The sequence below is a fragment of the Saimiri boliviensis genome, chromosome X (genome assembly GCF_048565385.1).
Source record: "Saimiri boliviensis isolate mSaiBol1 chromosome X, mSaiBol1.pri, whole genome shotgun sequence".
In the NCBI taxonomy this organism is placed as follows: domain Eukaryota; kingdom Metazoa; phylum Chordata; class Mammalia; order Primates; family Cebidae; genus Saimiri; species Saimiri boliviensis.
In genome coordinates this window covers 20,827,188-20,848,711 of record NC_133470.1, presented here as the reverse complement: position 1 = coordinate 20,848,711, position 21,524 = coordinate 20,827,188, and the positions used below count along the sequence as shown (strand labels likewise).

The 21,524-nt window shown below is 42.0% G+C and overlaps 1 protein-coding gene across 7 annotated transcripts in view; it reads left to right on the top strand.

Moving 5' to 3' along the window:
* APOO (apolipoprotein O) overlaps positions 1 to 21,524 on the top strand; it is a 142,292-nt gene that overhangs the window by 50,037 nt on the left and 70,731 nt on the right. For 4 of the 7 annotated variants that reach the window (XR_012515582.1, XM_074391450.1, XM_074391449.1 and 1 more), the window contains exons 7-8: positions 1,119 to 1,199; positions 16,727 to 16,792. Coding sequence is in view for 6 of the 7 variants with exons in the window: in XM_074391450.1 (XP_074247551.1) it covers positions 1,119 to 1,199; positions 16,727 to 16,762 (117 nt within the window). In the remaining variant the exon portion in view is untranslated. The other 3 variants (XM_074391452.1, XM_074391448.1, XM_074391451.1) reach the window with 2 other exon arrangements.

Below are 21,524 nucleotides of genomic sequence, written 5' to 3'. Positions count from 1 at the left end.
TGGCTCAACATTGTAACAGTCCTGGAGGCAGACAGTTAATGCTTCTATCTCTGCTGCAGCCCCAGGTCAGGAACAGTGAGTAACATCTTCCTGCCCTAGATATAAAAATAATTAAACATAAATAATGTTTATTTCAGCCTGTTATGGTTTAAGCAGTAAATGGTTAGAGTGGAGAGGGTGAACTTGGTTGCTGGTTGAGAAGCATATTGGCTATCCCCCGAATAGGAGTCTTTTTTTAAAAAAAACTTTTCTTAACTTTTAGCTTTAGGGGTACGTGTGCAGTGTTGTTATTGTCAATTGTGTGTCATGGGGGTTTGGTGTACAGATTATTTTGTTACCCAGGTAATAAGCCTAGTACCCTATGGGTGTTTTTCCCGTCCTTGCCCTCTTCTCACCCTCTACCCTCAAGTAGGCCTCGGTCTCTGTTCCCTTCTTTGTGTCCATGTGTTTGTCAAGGTTTAGTTCCCACTTATAAGTGAGAACATGTGGCATTTGGTTTTCTATTCCTGTGTTAGTTCACTTAGGATAATGGCCCCCAGTTCCACCCCTGTCCCTGCAAAGGACATGAGCTCATTCTTTTTTTGGCTGCATAGTATTCTGTAGTATATAAGTACCACATTTTCTTTATCTAGTCTGCCATTGGCAAGGCATGGTGGCTCATGCCTGTAATCCCAGCACTTTGGGAGGCCAAGGCAGGTGGATCACCTGAAATCAGGAGTTCAAGACCAGCCTGACCAACATGGTGAAACCACATCCCGACTAAATGCAAAAAATTAGCCGGGCGTGGTGGTGCATGCCTGTAATCCCAGCTACTTGGGAGGCTGAGGCAGGAAAATCTCCTGAACCCAGGAGGCGTAGGTTGCAGTAAGCCAAGATTGTGCCATTGCACTCCAGCCTGGGCAACAAGAGTGAAAACTCCATCTCAAAAAACAGAAAGTCTACCATTGATAGGCATTTAGGTTGATTCCGTGTCTTTACTATTATGAATAGTGCTATGCTGAACTTATGCATGCATGTTTCTTTATAGTAGAATGATACATATTCTATTACTCCATTATTATTCCCAGTAGTAGGGATTGCTGGGTCGAATGGTAAGATCTTTTCTATTTTGTTTCAAGGTCAGTGGGGAGAGATTATATGACTGGGGTTTACGAGGATATATCGTCATAGAAGATCTGTGGAAGGAGAACTTTCAAAAGGTGAGAAGCATCTTTTTCCTTACCTTCTTTTTGGTTTAAATATGTGGTTTCTCTAGGGTTTTGTAAAATGCTTAATAGCCCTGTTGATTTCCTTGCTTTTTCTGGTTGCTTCTAGTTATGTCTCCAGTTCAGATTTTCTGGTGACCTTTCTTGGTAGAGCAGTAGAACTTCTGAGCATTTGGTTATTATCAGCAGGACCAAATCAGTGGTGACCATAAAATGCAGTGCATTCCACCACAGTCTTAGACCATATTTTCCATTATATTGTATTCATGGTTTCCTTCAAGTGTAGCTTATTATTTAAAAGTTTTATTGAAACTGAGTTCAAAAGGAATATACTGTGCTCCCAGGAAAAAGACACAATTGAGACCCTCTTCCACATAATTGTGAGCCTTTTCCCCTTGGTTTTTCACTTACGATAAGCTCTGTATTTTCCTTAGCACTTCCATTTCTGTTTATCCCCCAGGCTTCTTAGCTCAGCTGAGGGTGTGAGCCAAGGTATGTTGGGGACTAGCCACCAGCTAAAGATGACATTCTCTGTGCTGTCTGGTACATGAGCAGCAGAGGGAAGAGATTGTGTAATTGTAAGAACTTGTCACCTTTCATCTCTTTTAGTGGCCACATAGCTGATTAAATGTTGCCTGTGTTCACTGGAACATTCCCTTCCTCCCACTGACAAGAAAGAATGAGTAGAGAATAAGGTATCATGTCTCAGAGGCACAGCCAGCTAAGAAAGAATTGGACTTCTTATGTTAACATGCCTTCTACATCACAGACTGTAGGAAGTTCATTTTTCAATGAAAATAAATAACCGAGCTTCAAATCACTGACAAGTTTTAAAAAATACTGACAAGTATTTCAAATCACTGACAAGTTTTAAAAAATACTTCAAATCACTGACAAGTTTTGAAAAAGTTTTAAAATATAAATAACTATGTCAGAATTAAAATCTAGAATTTTGAACTGGGATTTGGAAGTAACAGAATAAATTATAAGCCCTCTTTATTATTTACATAAATAATCTTCTAGTGAAATCTTAAGACCTGGCCAGGTGTAGTGACTCATGCCCAGCACTTTGGGAGGCCAAAGTGGGAGGATCATTTGAGCCCAGGAGTTTGAGATCAGCCTAAGCAACATAGTGAGACCCCATCTCTCCAAAAAATAAAAAAGTCAGCCAGGCATGGTGGCACACTTTGGGAGGGTGAGGTGGGAGGATCACTTGAGCCCAGAAGGTCACGGCTACATACAATGACCCATGATTGCACCACTGTGCTCCAGCTTGAGCAACAGAGTGAGAGCCTGTCTCAAAAAAAGAAAAAGAAAAAACATAATTTTTATACTGCTGGCTTCTAAAGGAATTAGTCCCTCTGAAGCCTGTTTAAACTAGCTCTTGAATAGACAGTTCTATACCAGTATCAAGTGTCTTTTGGCAATCCCTTTTAAAGAATAAACATTCATAGGTGTTTTTTTTTTAATTATTATTGTTTCTCTGGTATTTTCTATGAAAGCTTCTTTTCCTGTTTAAAAAATTCCAGGCCAGGCATCGTGGCTCATGCCTGTAATCCCAGCACTTTGGGAGGCCGAGGAGGATGGATCATGAGGTCAGTTCAAGACTATCCTGGCCAAGCTGGTGAAACCTTGTCTCTACTAAAAATACAAAAATTAGCCAGGCATGGTGGGTACCTGTAATCTTGGCTACTCAGGAGCCTGAGGCAGAGAATTGCTTGAACCTGGGAGGTGGAGGTTGCAGTGAGCTGAGACGAGACCGTGCCGTTGTATACCAGCCTGGGCAACAGAGTGAGACTCCATCTCAAAAAAAAAAAAAAAAAAAAAAAAAAAAAAAAAAAACAACAACAACAAAAAAAAACTTAACAAATGCAGCTGGGCACGGGGGCTCATGCCTGTGATCCCAGCACTTTGGAAGGCTGAGGCAGGTGCATCACCTGAGGCTGGGGGTTCGAGACCAGCCTGGCCAACATGGTAAAACCCTGTCTCTACTAAAAAAAATACAAAAATTAGCTGGATGTGTTTACACACATCTGTAATCCCAGGTACTCGGGAGGCTGAGGCAGGAGAATCGCTTGAACCCCAGGAGGCAGAGGTTGCAGTGATCCAAGATCACACCACTGCACTCCAGCCTGGGTGACAGAGCAACACTCAGTCTCAAAACAAAAACAAAGCAAAACCAATGCACACTGAATTTTGTACAGGAAAGGAAGTAAAATGTCAAGAAAACTCTACATAGCCCTAGACAGAAATGTGGGAAGTGAGACTAAAAGCCTCAACTGCAAGCTCTCATCGTGGTGTGACTGCAGACTGAGGCACACCAAAGCCAGAGGGGAAGCCCCCAGGCTCCCCTGAGTGCTCACTGTGGTGTCTGTGCAGACACACATGCACACCAAATCCAAAGTGGAGACTGCAGGAGCCTCTGGCGTGGAATCCGCATTCTCTGACTGCGCTAAGAATTCAGCCCATTGCAGAAGCAACTGGACTGTGGTTAGAATGCCAGTTGAGCAGGCCAATATTTTCTGGTAATTTGAAAACATTAGGTATTAAAACTACCCAAATTTATATGCAGATCTGTTTGGAGTAGGCTGATAAAGATTTCTAATTAGCTTGTGGTTGGTTTGCATTTCTCTCTCCCTTTGCTTTCTTCAGAGTCATTGAAAACTTAAGGCTTTCTCCCATTTGTTTACCCTCCAAGCATAATTTTCCTGACAGCTGTCTATTCTCAATAGAAGGTAATAAAATCAGGGCCAGACACAGTGGCTCATGCCTGTGATCCCAGCACTTTGGGAGGCTGAGGCAGGCAGATCGCTTTGAGCCCAGGTGTTCGAGACCAGCCTGGGCAATATGGTGAAACCTTGTCTCTACTAAAAATACAAAAAAAAAATTAGCCAGGTGTGGTGGCATGCACCTGTAGTCCCAGCTACTTGGGAGGCTGAGGCAGGAGAATCTCTTGAGCCCAGGAGGCGGAGTTTGTGGTGAGCCGTGTTCATGCCACTGCACTCCAGCCTGGGGAATGGGAGTGAAACCCTATCTCAAAAAAAAGAAGGTAATAAATAAAATTGATGTTGACCATATTAAGTATTTGTTACAAGTTTTAAACAAAAAATAGCAGAGGGCTCTTTTAATTCAAAATTCAGTATTCTTAGATTTCAGGAATTACTTGATTTAATGAAGTGCCATTGTTTTTTGTTGATCTTGCCCTACCCCCCACTTCAGATTTCATGGGCTTTGGGGTGTTTTTTTTTTTGTTATTTATTTATTTATTTTTTCGAGATGGAGTCTCACTCTGTCACCCAGGCTGGAGTGCAGTGGCGCAATCTCGGCTCACTGCAACCTCTGTCTCTTGTGTTCAGGCGATTCTCCTGCCTCAGCCTTCTGAGTAGCTGGGACTACAGGCTCACGCTGTAACACCCAGCTAATTTTTGTATTTTTAGTAAAGGTGAGGTTTCGCCATGATGTTCAGGCTGGTCTCGAACTCCTGACCTCAGGAGATCCACCCGCCTTGGCCTCACAAAGTGCTGGGATTACAGGTGTGAGCCACCTCTCCCAGCCTTGTTTTTGTTTTTCAAATGAGAGCAAAGATGTAAGCTACCCTAGAATATGAATGTTTCCAGAGCCCTGGAGCTGAGTATGTTCTCATCATAGACTATCAAATAATTCATAATCTAGTAAAGGAGATAAGGAAAGCAGATGACCAAAATACAGGATAAAATGTAATAAATGCCAGTAGAAAGGCACAGAAAAATATGTACGATTTTTGGATGAAGAGATCTTGTCTTCATTGAAGGGAATTAAGGGACACTTCATGAAGGACACTTTTTTGTTTCTTAGCTTGTTTGGAAGTTGGTTTTCAAGTCAGGCTTTAATTAGCAGTTTCAATTAGGTATCATCTAATTCATAATTGTTTGTACTCTAATCATGTAACAGATGTAGTGGCTTTTGGTTATACATAGTCAGAGAAATTGTGGACATTATGTTTAAAACAGGGCACTGGCCAGGTGTAGTATCTCAGGCCTGTAATCCCAGCACTTTGGGAGGCAGAGACAGGTGGATTGCTTGAGCCCGGAAGTTTGAGAACAGCCTGGACCATATGGCAAAACCCCCGTCTCTACTGAAAACACAAAAATTAGCTGGATGTGGTGGCACATGCCTGTAATCTCAGCTACTTGGGAGGTGGAGGCAGGAGAATTGCTTGAACCTGGGAGGCAGAGGTTGCAGTGAGCTGAGATTGTACCACTGCACTCCAGCCTGGATGACAGAGCAAGACGTGATCTCCAAATAAATAAATCAAACAAACAAATACATACATACATACATACAAAACAGGATGCTGAAAATTTTTAAATTAGGAATAATGGCACAGTTCTTTTTTTTTTTTTTTTTGAGACAGAGTTTTGCTCTTGTTACCCAGGCTGGAGTGCAATGGCCTGATCTCGGCTCACCGCAACCTCCGCCTCCCGGGTTCAGGCAATTCTCCTGCCTCAGCCTCCTGAGTAGCTGGGATTACAGGCATGCGCCACCATGCCCAGCTAATTTTTTGTATTTTTAGTAGAGACGGCATTTCACCATGTTGAGCAGGATGGTCTCGATCTCTTGACCTCGTGATCCACCCGCCTCGGCCTCCCAAAGTGCTGGGATTACAGGCTTGAGCCACCGCGCCCGGCCGATGGCACAGTTCTTAATGGTATATTTCCCATGGGGCTATATTACTCTGAAATATCCCAAACAAGTCTGTGGCATTTTACTTCTCTGCCACATACCTTTTTTCTCTTAGGAAATGATTCTAAATGTTTGTGCTGAGTCTTCTACCAATAAAGCAGTCTTTCAATCTGTCATCGGTGGTTACTTCAGAGGAATTTATCTGCTTCAGTTTAAATGAACTTTCTGTCAGAACTGTGAAGCAAAGATAGGTATGTCCAGAAATACTGTCATCTTAGTACAGTCTAGGGCTTTTTTTTTTAAGTTACAAGAATATATAACACACATACACAGTTTAAAATCCAACAGTATAATGACCATGTATGTACCAACCAATCATCTGCCTTTAAAAATAGGAAATTACCGATTCCTTTCGAGTCTTCCATGGGTCCCCTTACCCCCATGTCTCCCCAGTGGGAACCACTATCTGGAATTTTATTTCATTCCCTTGTTTTTCTTTAAACTTTTCTTCCAGTTTCACCATGTATGTATATATTCTGAAATACTGTAGTTGAGCCTGCCTGTTTTTGCCTTTATAAATTGATATACCAAATTTAAATCTAAATATATATATATGTTTATCTGGATGAGTCTTACTACATATTATTTTGCAAATTGTTTTGTTCCCTTAACATTTTGTTTATGGGTTATGTATGGCAGTAGTGCATTCATTTTCACTGCTCTATTTTCTTTTTCTTTTTTCTTTTTTTTTTTTTTTCTGATGGAGACTCACTCTGTTGCCCAAGCTGGAGTGCAGTGGTGCAATCATGACTCACTGCAACTTCCACCTGCTGGGTTCAAGTGATTCTCCTGCCTCAGCCTCCCAAGTAGCTGGAACTATAGGCATGCACCCCTATGCCTGGCTAATTTTTGTATTTTTAGTAGGATGGGGTTTCACCGTGTTGGGCAGGCTGGTCTCAAACTCCTGATCTCAGGTGATCTGCCTTCCTCAGCCTCCCAAAGTGTTGGGATTTCAGGCGTGAGCCACCGTGCCTGTTTTCTTTATGGGAAAATACCCATCTTGGTGGCTAGTTGGGTGGTTTTCAGTATATTACTATTACAACACAGCATGGCTTCATAATTTGTGAAGAGTTTTTCTAGGCCAGGGTTCCTGATTCATAGGGTCTGCATATCTTCAGTTTTACTAGATGATGCCAACTGATTGTTTCCATTTTTGCCAGTGTGGTGGCTTTAAAAGAATTTTTCATTGTGGAGTACATGTGTATGTGGCTTTACTTTATTTCCCAATTTTCATTTTGAGAAAATTTCAGAACTACAGATCAGGTGCAGGACTGGTACAATGAATATACCCTTCACTTAGATTCACTAATTAACATTTGCTATATTTGTATAATCTGTTTTTTCACGTAAGCATGGTGTTCATGTGCACATGTATATTTTATTTTTCTGAACCATCTGAGAATTAATTGTAGATATCATTGCATTTTTCCTTTGTATCTAATTCATCATGTATTTCCAAAGAACATGGACATTGACTTATATAATCACAGTACCATTATTGTACTCAGTAAAGTTCACATTTCATTATTTACACAAATGTTATCTCATATATAGCCCATGTTCATATTTCCCTAGTTGCCCCAATAATGTGCTTGACTTAAACAGTTTTTAATTTTTTATAGCTAAGTGAATTATTACAAGGCATACACCTTCATAAACCCATCATTTAGGGCAAAAAAATAGAAGTTTGCCAGTGTTCTCTCAAAGCCCCACCACATAGCCCATCCCAGTCACAGTGCTCTCTACCTCCTGGAATAACTACTGGTCTAACTTTTATTATAATAACTTTCTTTTATTTTTTAATGGCTTTCTCACCTAAGTATTTGTCCCTGTCACTTTAGTCTTGCCCATTAGTTTGAATTCATATGCTTTTTTTCTTTGGCTTTTTAAGTCTCTCTTAATCTACAGGCTCCCTTTCCATCTTTTTGAGTTGTCTTCCTTGCAGTTTATCTGTTAAAACAATCAGGCACATTTCACCCATAGAGTTTCTAACAGTTTGGGTTTTGCTGATTACACATTTATGCTGCAGTTTAATGTGTTCTTTGTATTCCCTGCACTTTGGCAGCTGGATCCACGGGCTACTTGATCTACATCTTGTTTCATCCTTTTGGCAAGGCTCTAGATCCACATAGGCACATAAGTCTGGTTTTTTGTTGTTGTTGTTGTTGTTTTGATTTTAGCAGCTGTAGATGCTCAATGCCTAGACTCATTGAGTCTTTAGGGGATAGAAAATGATGATATTGGCCGGGCGCTGTAGCTCATGCCTATACTCATAGCACTTTGGGAAGCCGAGGAGGGTGGATCACTTGAGGTCAGGGATTTGAGACCAGCCTGGCCAACATGGTGAAACCCCATCTCTACTAAAAACACAAAAAATTAGCCACACATGGTGGCACGTGCCTGTAGTCCCAGCTACTCAGGAGACTGAGGCAGGAGAATTGCTTGAAGCTGCAAGGCAGAGGTTGCAGTGAGCCAAGATTGTGCCACTACACTCCAGCCTAGGTGACAGAACAAGACTTTGTCTCAAAACAAAAAGAAAATAATATTCTACTTTTATTATTTCATTTTCTCATATTAGCTGAAATATTTTAATAAGGAACCTTTTCCCTTATCTACTGGTTACCCAGTTATAGTTTATATAGGAAAAAGAAGATAATTACTTGATTTTTTCCTCTTATCCAGTTTCAAAATAATTCATTCCCTTTCCTCAGAAGATCACCTATTAGTTTTTCTTTAAAAATATCATTATGGGCTGGGCACAATGGCTCACACCTGTAATGCCAGCACTTTGGGAGACTGAGGCAGGAGAATCACTTGAGTCCAGGAGTTTGAGGCTGCAGCAAGTTATGATTGTACCACTCCACTCCAGCCTGGGTGACAGAGCGAGACCCTGTTCCTTAAAATAATAAATAAATTAATTAAAAATAATTACAGATTTATAGATTTAAACATATTTGATGGTTTTGAATGCTTTGTAATTCTTGTTGTTAGTAAAGTTCAAACTGTCCCATTTTGCTAGTGGAAGTTGGCTCTGAGTCCTCTTGACATGACCCAAGTAGTTTGCTAGATATGGCAAGATGTTCCCAGAATTTCTCATCGTGGTTTTCATTTACATTGCCCTGATTGCTAATGAAGTTGAGCATCTTGTCACAGGTTTATTGGTTTCTTTTTCTTGAAATGCCTGTTCATGTCTTTTGGCCACTTTTTATATGGGTCATTTGTCGCTTACTTTTTTTTTTTTTATTTTTATTTTTTTTTTGAGACGGAGTTTCGCTCTTGTTACCCAGGCTGGAGTGCAATGGCGCGATCTCGGCTCACCGCAACCTCCGCCTCCTGGGTTCAGGCAATTCTCCTACCGCAGCCTCCTGAGTAGCTGGGATTACAGGCACGCGCCACCATGCCCAGCTAATTTTTTTTGTATTTTTAGTAGAGACGGGGTTTCACCATGTTGACCAGGATGGTCTCGATCTCTTGACCTCGTGATCCACCCGCCTCGGCTTCCCAAAGTGCTGGGATTACAGGCGTGAGCCACCGCGCCCGGCCATTTGTCCCTTATTGATTTATAAGAGTTCTTGCCGGGCGCGGTGGCTCAAGCCTGTAATCCCAGCACTTTGGGAGGCCGAGGCGGGTGGATCACGAGGTCAAGAGATCGAGACCATCCTGGTCAACATGGTGAAACCCCGTCTCTACTAAAAATACTAAAAATTAGCTGGGCATGGTGGCGTGTGCCTGTAATCCCAGCTACTCAGGAGGCTGAGGCAGGAGAATTGCCTGAACCGAGGAGGCGGAGGTTGTGGTGAGCCGAGATCGCGCCATTGCACTCCAGCCTGGGCAACAAGAGCGAAACTCTGTCTCAAAAAAAAAAAAAAAAAAAAAAAAAGTTCTTTATTTTTTTCCGAGATACTAATATTTTTTGGGCCAGATGTTTGCAGATGTCTTTTCTCAGTTTGGGGCTTGTCTTTTCAATTTTGGTGTCTTGATGATCAGAAGTTCTTCATGGAGTTGATTTATTGACCTTTTCCATTGTGGTTTCACTCTTTGACTCTAGGAGCTTAATGAAAGCATGAAATATTTAATGACTGCCCATTGCTAATCTGAAACACTTTCAGAATAGTTCCAACTCAAGGTCAGGGTATCAGAGATGAAGGCCAGTTGTGGGTGTCAGGAGGTCAGTTGTGGGTGTCAGGAGGTCAGTTGTGGGTGTCAGTCCTCAGGGTCACAGATGGCTCTTTTAGAGTTGTCTTTTTTTTTTCTTTTGAGAAAGAATCTTGCTCTGTAGCCCAGGCTGGAGTGTAGTGGTGCAGTGGTGCGATCTCGTTCACTACAACCTTCATCTCCTGGGTTCGAGCAATTCTCCTGTCTCAGCTCTCTAGTAGCTGAGATTACAGGCATGCGCCACCATGCCTGGCTAATTTTTGTATTTTTAGTAGGGATGGGGTTTTATCATTTTGACCAGGCTGGTCCTGAACTCCCGGACTCAAGTAACCCACTCTCCTCAGCCTCCCAAAGTGCTGGGATTACAGGCATGAGCCACCACGCCTGACTAGAGTTGTCTTATAATTAGCCAAGCACAGCAGTATGTCTCAGTAAATACATTTTAGTTTTTCACTAGCTTTTTTTAAAATGCAACAAATTACTATCACAGAATTGTAGAATGACTCTTAAAGGCCAACACTAATTATTCAAAGGGCAGGAAATTCAGAAAGAAGCACAAACCTCTTACCAACATGAAAACTGAGCAGAACTTCTAAAGCTGAGCTGTTAATAGTTTTATTCAGGCTCTTGCTGGCTCAGCAGGAAAATGAAAGGGAAGCAGCAGCCACCACCCTGAGTAAACATGCCCTGCTTTTTCTTTTTCTTCCTCCATTAGAAATTCCTCGGCTCTCTAAACACGGCAAAGTTTGGCTGAAAGTAAGTCATGTAGTTTTAAAATGTTCATCTTTGAAGCTAGTCACAGAAGGGCAAATAGTGCATGATTCTACTTATATGAGGTATCTAAAATAGTCAAACTCATAGAGGCAGAGAATAGAATGGCGATTGCCAGGGGTTGGGGGAGGGAGAAATAGGGAGTTGGCAATCAACAAAGTTTCAGTCAATCACAGAGAATAAATTCTAGATATCCCCTGCACAACATTGCACCTATAGATACCAGTACTGTATTGTACGCTGAAAAATCTGCCAAGAGGGCAGATCTCACGTTAGGTATTCTAACCACTATATTTGTTTTAAATGACAACTTGATGGGTTTTCCATAAAGTTAGGAATTTGTGTTCTTTGTAATTTTTTTCTGTCTAAAATTCTAAGAAATACAGGTATTAGGAAATGATTTTTTCCTTCTTTTTTTTTTTTTTTTTTTTTTGAGACGGAGTTTCACTCTTGTTACCCAGGCTGGAGTGCAATGGCGTGATCTCGGCTCACCACAACATCCGCCTCCTGGGTTCAGGCAATTCTCCTGCCTCAGCGTCTTGAGTAGCTGGGATTACAGGCATGTGCCACCATGCCCAGCTAATTTTTTGTATTTTTAGTAGAGACGAGGTTTCACCATGTTGACCGGGATGGTCTCGATCTCTTGACCTCGTGATCCACCCGCCTTGACCTCCCAAAGTGCTGGGATTACAGGCTTGAGCCACCGCGCCCGGCCGATTTTTTCCTTCTTTTTAAAAACATTATTATTTAGCAAAATAAAAAGTTAGAAATCCTGAAAAATAATGATCATCTCCTCCTTTGAAAGGAATGCACTCTTGGTATCAGTGGTCAGAGTACAGTGTTGCCCAGTGGAATAAGAGGTGGGGAGCACCAGACTCCTACCCCACCTCTGCCTCTTACTAGCCCTGAAACCTTGGGAAGTCACTCCAGCACCGTGGGAACTGGACGTAGTACCTCCTGGAGCTGTTTTGAGGATTCAGTAAGGTTGTCTATGTGAGGAACATATGAATGGGTGGACTCCAGCCACATGATCATCATCAACCACCACTCATGTGATACTGCACATTTTCGCTTCTGCCTGAGAAGATAATGTCCACTGATAGAAAATGGAACCATACCCTGTAGTCAGGAGTCCTTATGTCATTGTTTTAGTTTTCCATTGCTACCAGAATAAATGACTGCAAATGTATAGGCTGAAAGTAATGCATATGATTATCATAGTTTTGTAGGTCAGAAGTCCAGTTCTAAATCAAGGTGTCAGCAGGGTTGCATTCCTTTTTAGAGGCCCTAGGGGAGAATTTCTTTCCAGCTCATTTAGATTGTTGACAGAACTCAGTTCCTTGAGGTTGTAGGACCAAGGTCTGTTTTGCTGGCTCTCAGCTGAGGGCTGTTCTGAGCTTCCTTCCTCTATTGTCAAAGCCTGCAGCAAGTCCTTTTCAGGTCCCCTCTCTGACCCCTTCTTCTTCCTCCCTCTTAGACTACAGACACTCATATGCTTGAATCAGGCCCACCTGGATAATCCAAGATCATCTCCCTATTTTAAGGGCAACTGATTAGTAAGCTTAATTCCAATGCAACCTTAATTTCCCTTTGCCATGTAAGGTAATACTCATGTGTTCCAGAAATAGAAGACATCTTTGAGGGGCCATTACTCTGCCTACCACATCCAGTGAACTAGAATTTAGTTGGGATTTTTTTTTTTTTGAAATGGAGTCTCACTCTGGAGCAGCTAGACAGAGTCAGACAGAGTGCAGTGGCACAATCTTGGCTTGCTTCGACCTCTGCCTCCCGGGTTCAAGCAATTCTTTTACCTCAGCCTCCCGAGTAGCTGGGACTACAAGCACACGCCATCATGCCCAGCTAATTTTTTGTATTTTTAGTAGAGATGGGGTGTCACTATATTGGCCAGGCTAGTCTTGAACTCCTGACCTCGTGATCCGTCCACCTCAGCCTCCCAAAGTGCTGGGATTACAGGCGTGAGCCACTTCGCCCAGCCTTGTTGAGATCTTTAATAGGTCATTTATCCTAACCTTTTATTTTTTTCATCTAAAAACTCAAGTGACCTACCATATAGGCTAGATAATATTTATTGAGCACTTACTTGCTGCGAGCTTGGCTCTTGGCACTGAGCTCTTTACTTAGGAAGAGTCTTTGAGGTGGATTTTATTATCCCCATCTGTAAGTAAGGAAACTGCATTTTGGAGAAGTTAAATAATTGTTGAAAATAATTCAACTAGCGAGGGAGGCAAACATTTCAGTAGGCTGCTGTACCTCAGAGGTTTGGCTGGCCATCAGCCTTCACATGGCAGGCATACTAATTAGAAATCAGTGTCTTGATTTTCTTTAAAAGTTTCAGTTTTGCTAGCAGAAATTGTTGTTTGTGGCTGGGCACGGTGGCTCATGCTTGTAATCCCAGCACTTCGAGAGGCTGAGGCAGACGAATTACCTGAGGTCGGGAGCTTGAGACCAGCCTGGCCAATATGGTGAAAAAAGATACAAAAATTAGCCAGACATGGTAGCGGGTGCCTGGAATCCCAGCTACTTGGGAGGCTGAGGCAGGAGAATTGTTTGAACCCGGGAGGCAGAGGTTACAGTGAGCCAAAATTACATCACTGCATTCTAGTCTGGGTGACGGAGGGAAACTCTGTCTCAAAAAAACAAAACAAAACAAGAAACTGTGTTCATGGATGTGGTAAGAAAATAAAAACTGAAGTTAGATATGTATTAAAATGATTGAGTACAAAATATTCTAGATAAAACTGTTTTTTGGCTTGTGCTAAATCACAAACTGTTTTTTTGAAGTCAGAATGTTGTTTTGTCTGAAATCATGGAGTTATCTGCCAAGAGAGATCTGATTTGTAACAGGGTGGGTGGATGGGCTCAATATTTTTAATTAATTTATTTTATTATTATTATTATTATTTTTGTAGTACATCCATATTCTCTGAAATATTTTTTTAGTGAGATACTGGACTATGATGTTTTGTTATACTATAAGTGATATGTAACCAAACAAGAAAATTTTCCTAGCAACAAAGTTGTTTTCCTGAATCAGAAGAATGCTTTTGTGTGCTCATTTTCTTACTGTCCAAAAGATTAAAAATCTTGTGAATTTAGTATTTTGTTTTTTCAGACCTAACATATATTTAGGTAGAGAACCACCTTGTTTTTTTCTGTTGTTGTTTTTGGTTTTTGGTTTTGTTTTGTTTTGTTCTTTTTTTTCCTTTGTTGGAGATGGAATTTTACTCTTGTTGTCCAGGCTGGCGTGCAATGGTGCAATCTCAGCTCACCAAAACCTCTGCCTCTCGCATTCAAGCAATTCTGGGATTATAGGCATGTGCCATCACACCTGGCTAATTTTGTATTTTGAGTAGAGACAGGGTTTCTCCATGAATGTCAGGCTGTCTGCCTTGGCCTCCCAAAGTGCTGGGATTACAGGTGTGAGCCACCGCACCCTGCCAAGAACTACCTTGTTTTTATGCCAGACCCAATTGTTGGACGTGATTATTTCACTTGCCCTCATAAGCCTCTTTTTATCTCTTCTTGTTCTTCATTAATCTGGTGAGGGACCCAGACATTTCAGTAAACTGCTATACCTCAAAGTTATGGCTGGCAATCAACCTTCACATGGCAGTCATCTAATTAGAAATTAATGTTTTGATTTTTTTTTTAAGTTTTAATTTTGCTAACAGAAATTGTCATTCGCGTTCATGGGTGTGTTAAGAAAATAAAAACCCAAACTTTTGAATTCTGGACAGACTTGAGATCTGAGAGAAAAAAAAAAACAAAAAACTTTTTACATTCATCAGATCTCTAAGTTCTGCCCCATTTCCATTTGTTTATTTGTTTTGAGATAGGATCTCACTCTGTTGCCCAAGCTGGAGTGCAGTAGTGCAGTCATGGCTCACTGCAGCCTCAACCTCCCTGGCTTAAGTGATCCTCCCACCTCAGCCTCCTGAGTAGCAGAAACCACAGGTGTGTGTCATCACACCTGGCTAATTTTTGTATTTTTTATAGAGACAGGATTTCAGCATGTTGCCCAGGCTGATCTTGAACTCCTGGATTCAAGTGATCTACCTGCCTCGGCCTCCCAAAGTGCTTGAATTACAGATGTGAGCCACTGCCCCTGGCCTTCCATTTGATTATTCAACAAATACTTGAATACTATGTGCTAGGGGGCCCTAGGGATAGTGTGCGCTCATGGAGCTTACAGATTAATGAAAGAGTCAAAGAAGAAATAATTATGCAATCTGAAGTGCATATGAAAGGGAATAGAAAGTTCTGCTAAATTGAAGGACAGAGTACAAAGAAAGCTTTGATGTAAAGGATGAATAACATTTAGCCAGGCAAAAATTGGGATTGACTGGTCTCGGTCAAGGGGTACATTTGGCAAAGTTCTTGTCCCAATAGGGAGTTTGGCAAGTTCAAGCAACAGCAAAAAGGCGTCTAGGGTGTAGGGGTGTGTGTGTGTTAACGTCTGTATATGTGTGTTCGCTTGTGTGCATGCGTGTGAGGGGGCAGGGTGGAGAGTGGCTCTGGAGGAGGAGAAGGGCACAGATTCTGAGTCCTATAGCAGTCTTGTTCAGAGCATCAAGTAGACCTGAGAATTGTTGATCATTGATCCACCAAGTAATCCATATGGCTTTGTTTCCCAGAACTCAATTGTCAAGTGGATGTGGTGACCATTATCATCAAAACCAGGGTACTCTTTTTTTTAACTTTTTTTTTCCTGTGTTGCTCAAGGAACTCCTGGGCTCAATGGATCCCCTCACCTCGGCCTCCCAAAGTGCTGGGATTACAGGCATGAGCCACTATGCCCGGCAAACCAGGATACTCTTGAGAGTGAAAGGGGACACTATTGATTATGCTGGGACAATGGGTATAAAATAGTGCTTATAGACCAGTTCTCAGCCACTCCAGGGAGCCCCAAAGTTGCCTAGAAACCATGCTCTGAAGTGACAGGGTTTGTCACGTGCTCCTGCTTTTTTACTTTCCCCCTCCTTCACCCGTGAATAACTCTGAAAGAGGGCCACCAGGAGAAACTGCTTCAAGTCTACACCACAGAGTCATAGCCCCATGGCGCACCCAACTGCAGCCTCCCGTTTTTCAGACTGCCATCTGATCTCTGACTATTAATGTGTTTTCAGAATTAAAGTCTAAAAAAAATATAGAAAAGAAAATAAGGCCTTGAAAGTTTAGCACATGAACTTTTCCCACTAGAAACTTTTCTTACACCGCTTCTTAAGGATGGCATGAGCTAATTATGTGTTCTGGGATGATGGCTAGGCAGAATGGGTGTGGTCTGATTCTAACCTCTTTCAAAATAAATATGTTTTGTGGATTGGCCCCTATGGTGGATAATGGTGAATAATGCATGGGGCAAATACCTACAGGAAGCCTTCCCATAGGTGTAAAACCTACAACAGTGACAGCGCCATGAAATAGTAAATCTTCCTCTTTTAGGAAGATTTATGTCAGGAAATAAAAGAGGAAGATTTATTGATTTTTTTTAAAATAGAACCAACTGTTTGGCTGAATCTACGTAATGAGAATTAATGGAGCTTTATTTCCTGCTCTCTCTGCCCAAGTCACTCTACAGCAGGGCCCTTAGAGACCTAGTAACTTCTTCAACCTACTGAGAGGTGGATCACTTTGCAGTATGATATTTAATGGTCGGCAAGGCAACTGTGAGAATGTGGGATCTCGGTCCTCCTCAGCCTTTCTTCAGCAAGCCCAAAGTCCTCAATAAAATGGTTTGACCCTGTCCCCTGTAGTAATTTTTAATGTTCATGTTCAGCCAAATACTCAGGACACTGAGGAGTTGCACTGTTTCTTTTCAAACTGCATTAAAGCTCTTTCTTTTGTTTCGAAAGCCAGGAAATGTGAAGAATTCACCTGGAACTAAGTAGAAAACTCCATGCTCTGCTCATCTTAATCAGGTAAAGAATAAGAAATCTCTGATTATTTTCAGCATTGTAGTGCCAGCTGAAATGGCTTGTCTTTCATTTAATTAATTGTAACAGTTCAAACTTGATGTGAAAATATAAGGGTCATATTTTCTTCCATCTTTAATTTCTGGGCCTAAATGCTGTGCCTTATTTAATGTTTGTTCCACTGATAGAACAAAATAAATACCTGGGTATTTTAGACAAGCTAGAACCAGGCAGTTGGTATTTGTCTATAGATCTATTTCAAACAATTGAAAAGTATCATTGTTCCTTAGGTTTATTATTTTCAAACAATACTTTATTATATTAAGTACACTTGTATTTATCTAATAATGAACACTGAAATGTATGACTGTTACAGAGAGGCTCGAAACACTAGTTATATTGCTTGTGTATAAATGAAAAATTATATAATAGCACTTGTGATTCCCTGGTAATTAGAAGACTATAATTGAATTTAGAAACAACCTAGATATTCAACTACAGGAAAATGGTTTAATTATGGTATATCCATAAAGAGGAATATTATTATTCTGTTTCTGCAATATTTAATTGCATGGGAACATATGCACAATTATTGTCAAATGAAAAAAAAGGGAGTGTGATATGTTTATAGAGGGGATGAAGCCAGGCGATATACAACAAAGTGTGTATCTCTCAGTGGTATGATGATTTTTATGTTTTTTCTTCTTTATAATTTTCTGTATTTTAAACTTTTTCTGCAAGAATGTGCATTTTATAATCAGAAAATTTTTTTGAAAATTAGTGTTACATTTATTATAAATCATGGCCCCCACTTGAAATTTATGAAAACCCTGAGTTTGAAGGGTTTTTTTCCCTCAAGCTTTCTTTACATTTTTGGAGACCCAAAGAGTCACATAAACTGAGAATCTGAGAAAGATTATCTGGCCCAACCCCCAGCCTCAAGCAGAGTCCCCTGGAGCCCTGTATGTTCCTCCTTTTACACCAGCACTGATGGGAAACTCACCCCGTGGGGCAGCCATCTTGGGACAGTTCTGATTTTTCGGAAGCTATTTCTTCTGCTAAGCAAAATATGCCTTCTTAGTGGTCACAGAGAACAAATCCAGTTCCTCTTTCACATCATAGCCGTTTATACAGTAACCCAAAATCAGAGTTCTCAGATATAAACTGTTACCCAGGGAGCTTGTTAAAAGGCAAAAGCCGGCCGGGCGCGGTGGCTCAAGCCTGTAATCCCAGCACTTTGGGAGGCCGAGGCGGGTGGATCACGAGGTCAAGAGATCGAGACCATCCTAGTCAACATAGTGAAACCCCGTCTCTACTAAAAATACAAAAAATTAGCTGGGCATGGTGGCGTGTGCCTGTAATCCCAGCTACTCAGGAGGCTGAGGCAGGAGAATTGCCTGAACCCAGGAGGCGGAGGTTGCGGTGAGCTGAGATCGTGCCATTGCACTCCAGCCTGGGTAACAAGAGCGAAACTCCGTCTCAAAAAAAAAAAAAAAAAAAAAAGGCAAAAGCCACCTCAGAATCAGCATCTCTGGTGAATGGGGCCAGATACAACATTATAAGGATGACTAGAGCCAGGCTCAGTGGGTCATGCCTGTAATCACAGCACTTTGGGAAGCCAAGGCAGACAGATGACAGGGTCAGGAGTTCGAGACCAGCCTGGCCAAATAGTGAAATCCCGTCTCTACTAAAAATACAGAAATTAGCCAGGCGTGGTGGCAGGTGCCTGTGATCTCAGCTACTCAGGGGGCTGAGGCAGGAGAATTGCTTGAACCCAGGAGGCGGAGGTTACAGTGAGCTGAGACTACACCATTGCACTCCAGCCCAGATGACAGTGCAAGACTCTGTCTCAAAAAACAAAAAAAGGATGACTAGAGGGTGAGCAGCCACAGAGTCACACATGTCCTCTAGAGACTTGACTTGTAATATGGTTATATTTCTCTCTCTCTTTTTTTTAAATCCCTGTCAGCCAGAATGGTTATATTTCTCTACAGGGATAATGAAAAAGACATAGAATAAAGGGAAATTAGGTAAATATCCATTTCAGTTTTCAAAGATACTCTGCACCAGAGTTCAGCTTGCTGTAATACACAACCTTGATTTCATTCTTTATTTTTTTTAGATCTTTATTGGAAGAGGTGTAGCTTTTAATTACAAAAGTGATTTGTGTTGATTATAAAAAATGTTTTTAGCTAAATATTTTAAAAGCTTGACTTATCCCTTATTTTATTTTATTATTATTTTTTAAGACGGAGTTTTGCTCTTGTCCAGGCTGGAGTGCAGTGGCACAATCTCACTCACTGTAACTTCTGCCTCCCGAATTCAAGTGTTTCTCCTGCCTCAGTCTCCCAGGTAGCTGGGATTACAGGCATGTGCCACCATGCCCGGCTAATTTCATATTTTTAGTAGGTTTTACCGTGTTAGTCAGGCTGGTCTTGAACTCCTGACCTTAGGTGATCCACCTGCCTCAGCCTTCCGAAGTGCTGGGATCACAGGCATGAGGCACCACACCTGGCCACTTTATTCTTTTTTCCTGAGGTAATCTTTGTTCATAGTTTAGTATATCATTCCAGACTTCTATAGATAGATAGATAGAGAGAGAGAGAGAGAGAGAGAGAGAGAGAGAGAGACAGACAGATAGGCAGACTGGGTGCAGTGACTCACACCTGTGATCCTAGCACTTGTGGAGGCCGAGGTAGGTGGATTACATGGGACCAGCCTGGGCAATATAGCAAAACCCTATCTCTACAAAAAATTTAAAAAAATTAGCCGATCGTGGTGGCAAACATCTGTACTCCCAGCTACTCCAGAGGCTGAGGTGGGAGGATCACCTGAGCTTAGGAGGTGGAGATTGCAGTGAGCTGTGATCACACCACTGCCCTCCAGCCTGGGCAACAGAGTAACACCCTGTCTCAAAAACATATATATATATACACACACACAGACACACACAGACACACACATGTACATATATATACACATATGTATATTGTGTTTAAATTTTATGAATAAATAAATTTATATATTTATAATATATTCATGCATACATACATGTTTTTGTTTTTTTGACAAAATGGGATCATATTCCTCATATTATTCTGCAAGTTCACAGAAAACTTTCTTTTTACTGTTATTTATTTGGGGATATGGGATCTCGCTGTGTTACCCAGACTGGACTCCAACTCCTGGGTTCAAGTGATCCTCCCACCTCACCCTCCTGAGTACCTGCACAAAAAACTTTCTGAAGGCATATAATTGTAATTTTATTATCACACATGAAGAAATTAAGGCCCAGGTGGGGCGCATTGGCTCACACCTGTGGTCCCAGCACTTTTGTAGGCCAAAGCAGGTGGGTCAGGAGTTCGAGACCAGCCTGGCCAATATGGTGAAACCCCATGTCTACTAAAAATACAAAAATTAGCCAGGCATGGTTGTGCGTGCCCGTAGTCCAGCTACTTGGGAGGCTAAGGCAGGAGAATCACTTGAACCAGGGAGGTAGAGGTTGCAGTGAATGGAGGTTACACTGAGCTGAGATCGTGCCACTGCTCTCCAGCCTGGGCGATAGAGCGAAACTCTGTCTTAACAACAACAACAAAAATTGAGGTCACTCATGCCTGTAGTTCAAACTACCCAGGAGGCTGAGGCAGGAGAATTAGTTGAGCTCAGGCGTTTGAGACCAGCCTGGGCAACATGATGACACCTTGTCTCTCCAAAAAAATGTTTAAAAAATTAGCTGGTTGGCCTGGCATGTTGGCTCACACCTGTAATCCCAGCACTTTGGGAGGCTGAGGTGGGTGGATCACGAGGTCAGGAGTTCGAGACCAGCCTGACCAATATGGTGAAACCCCATCCCTACTAAAAATACAAATATTAACCGGGCGTAGTAGCAGCGCCTGTAATCCCAGCTACTCAGGAGGCTGAGGCAGGAGAATCGCTTGAACCTGGGAGGCGGAGGTTGCAGTGAGCCGAGATTGTGCCATTGCACTCCATCCTAGGTGACAGAGTGAGACTCCGTCTCAAAAAAAAAGAATTAGCTGGGCATGGTGGCATGCACCTGTAGTCCTGGTTACTCAGGAGTCTGAAGCAGGAGGATTACTTGAGCCTTAGGAGGTCAAAGCTGCAGTGAGCCATGATTGTGCCACTATACTCCAGCGTGACAGAGTGAGACCCTGTCTCAAAAAAAAAAAAAAAAGAGCTGGGCATGGTGGCTTATGCCTGTAATCCCAGCACTGGGAGGCTGAGGCAGGTGGATCACCTGAGGTCCAGAGTTTGAGACCAACCTGGCCAATGTGGTGAAAACTCGTCTCTACTAAAAATAGAAAAATTAGCGGGGTGTGGTGGCAGGTGCCTGTAATCCCAGCTACTTGGGAGGCTGAGGCAGGAGAATTGCTTGAACCAGGAGGCAGAGGTTGCAGTGAGCTGAGATCACGCCACTGCACTCCCAGCCTGGGCGACAGAGAGAGACTTCGTCTCCAAAAGAAAGAAAGAGAGAGAGAGAGAGAGAGAGAGAAGAAAGAAATTAGCACTAGTTCTTTTTTTTTTTTTTTTTTTTTTTTTGAGAAAGAGTTTCACTCTTGTTACCCAGGCTGGAGTGCAATGGCGCAACCTCAGCTCACTGCAACCTCCGCCTCCTGGGTTCAGGCAATTCTCCTGCCTCAGCCTCCTGAGTAGCTGGGATTACAGGCACGCGCCACCATGCCCAGCTAATTTTTTAGATTTTTAGTAGAGACGGGGTTTC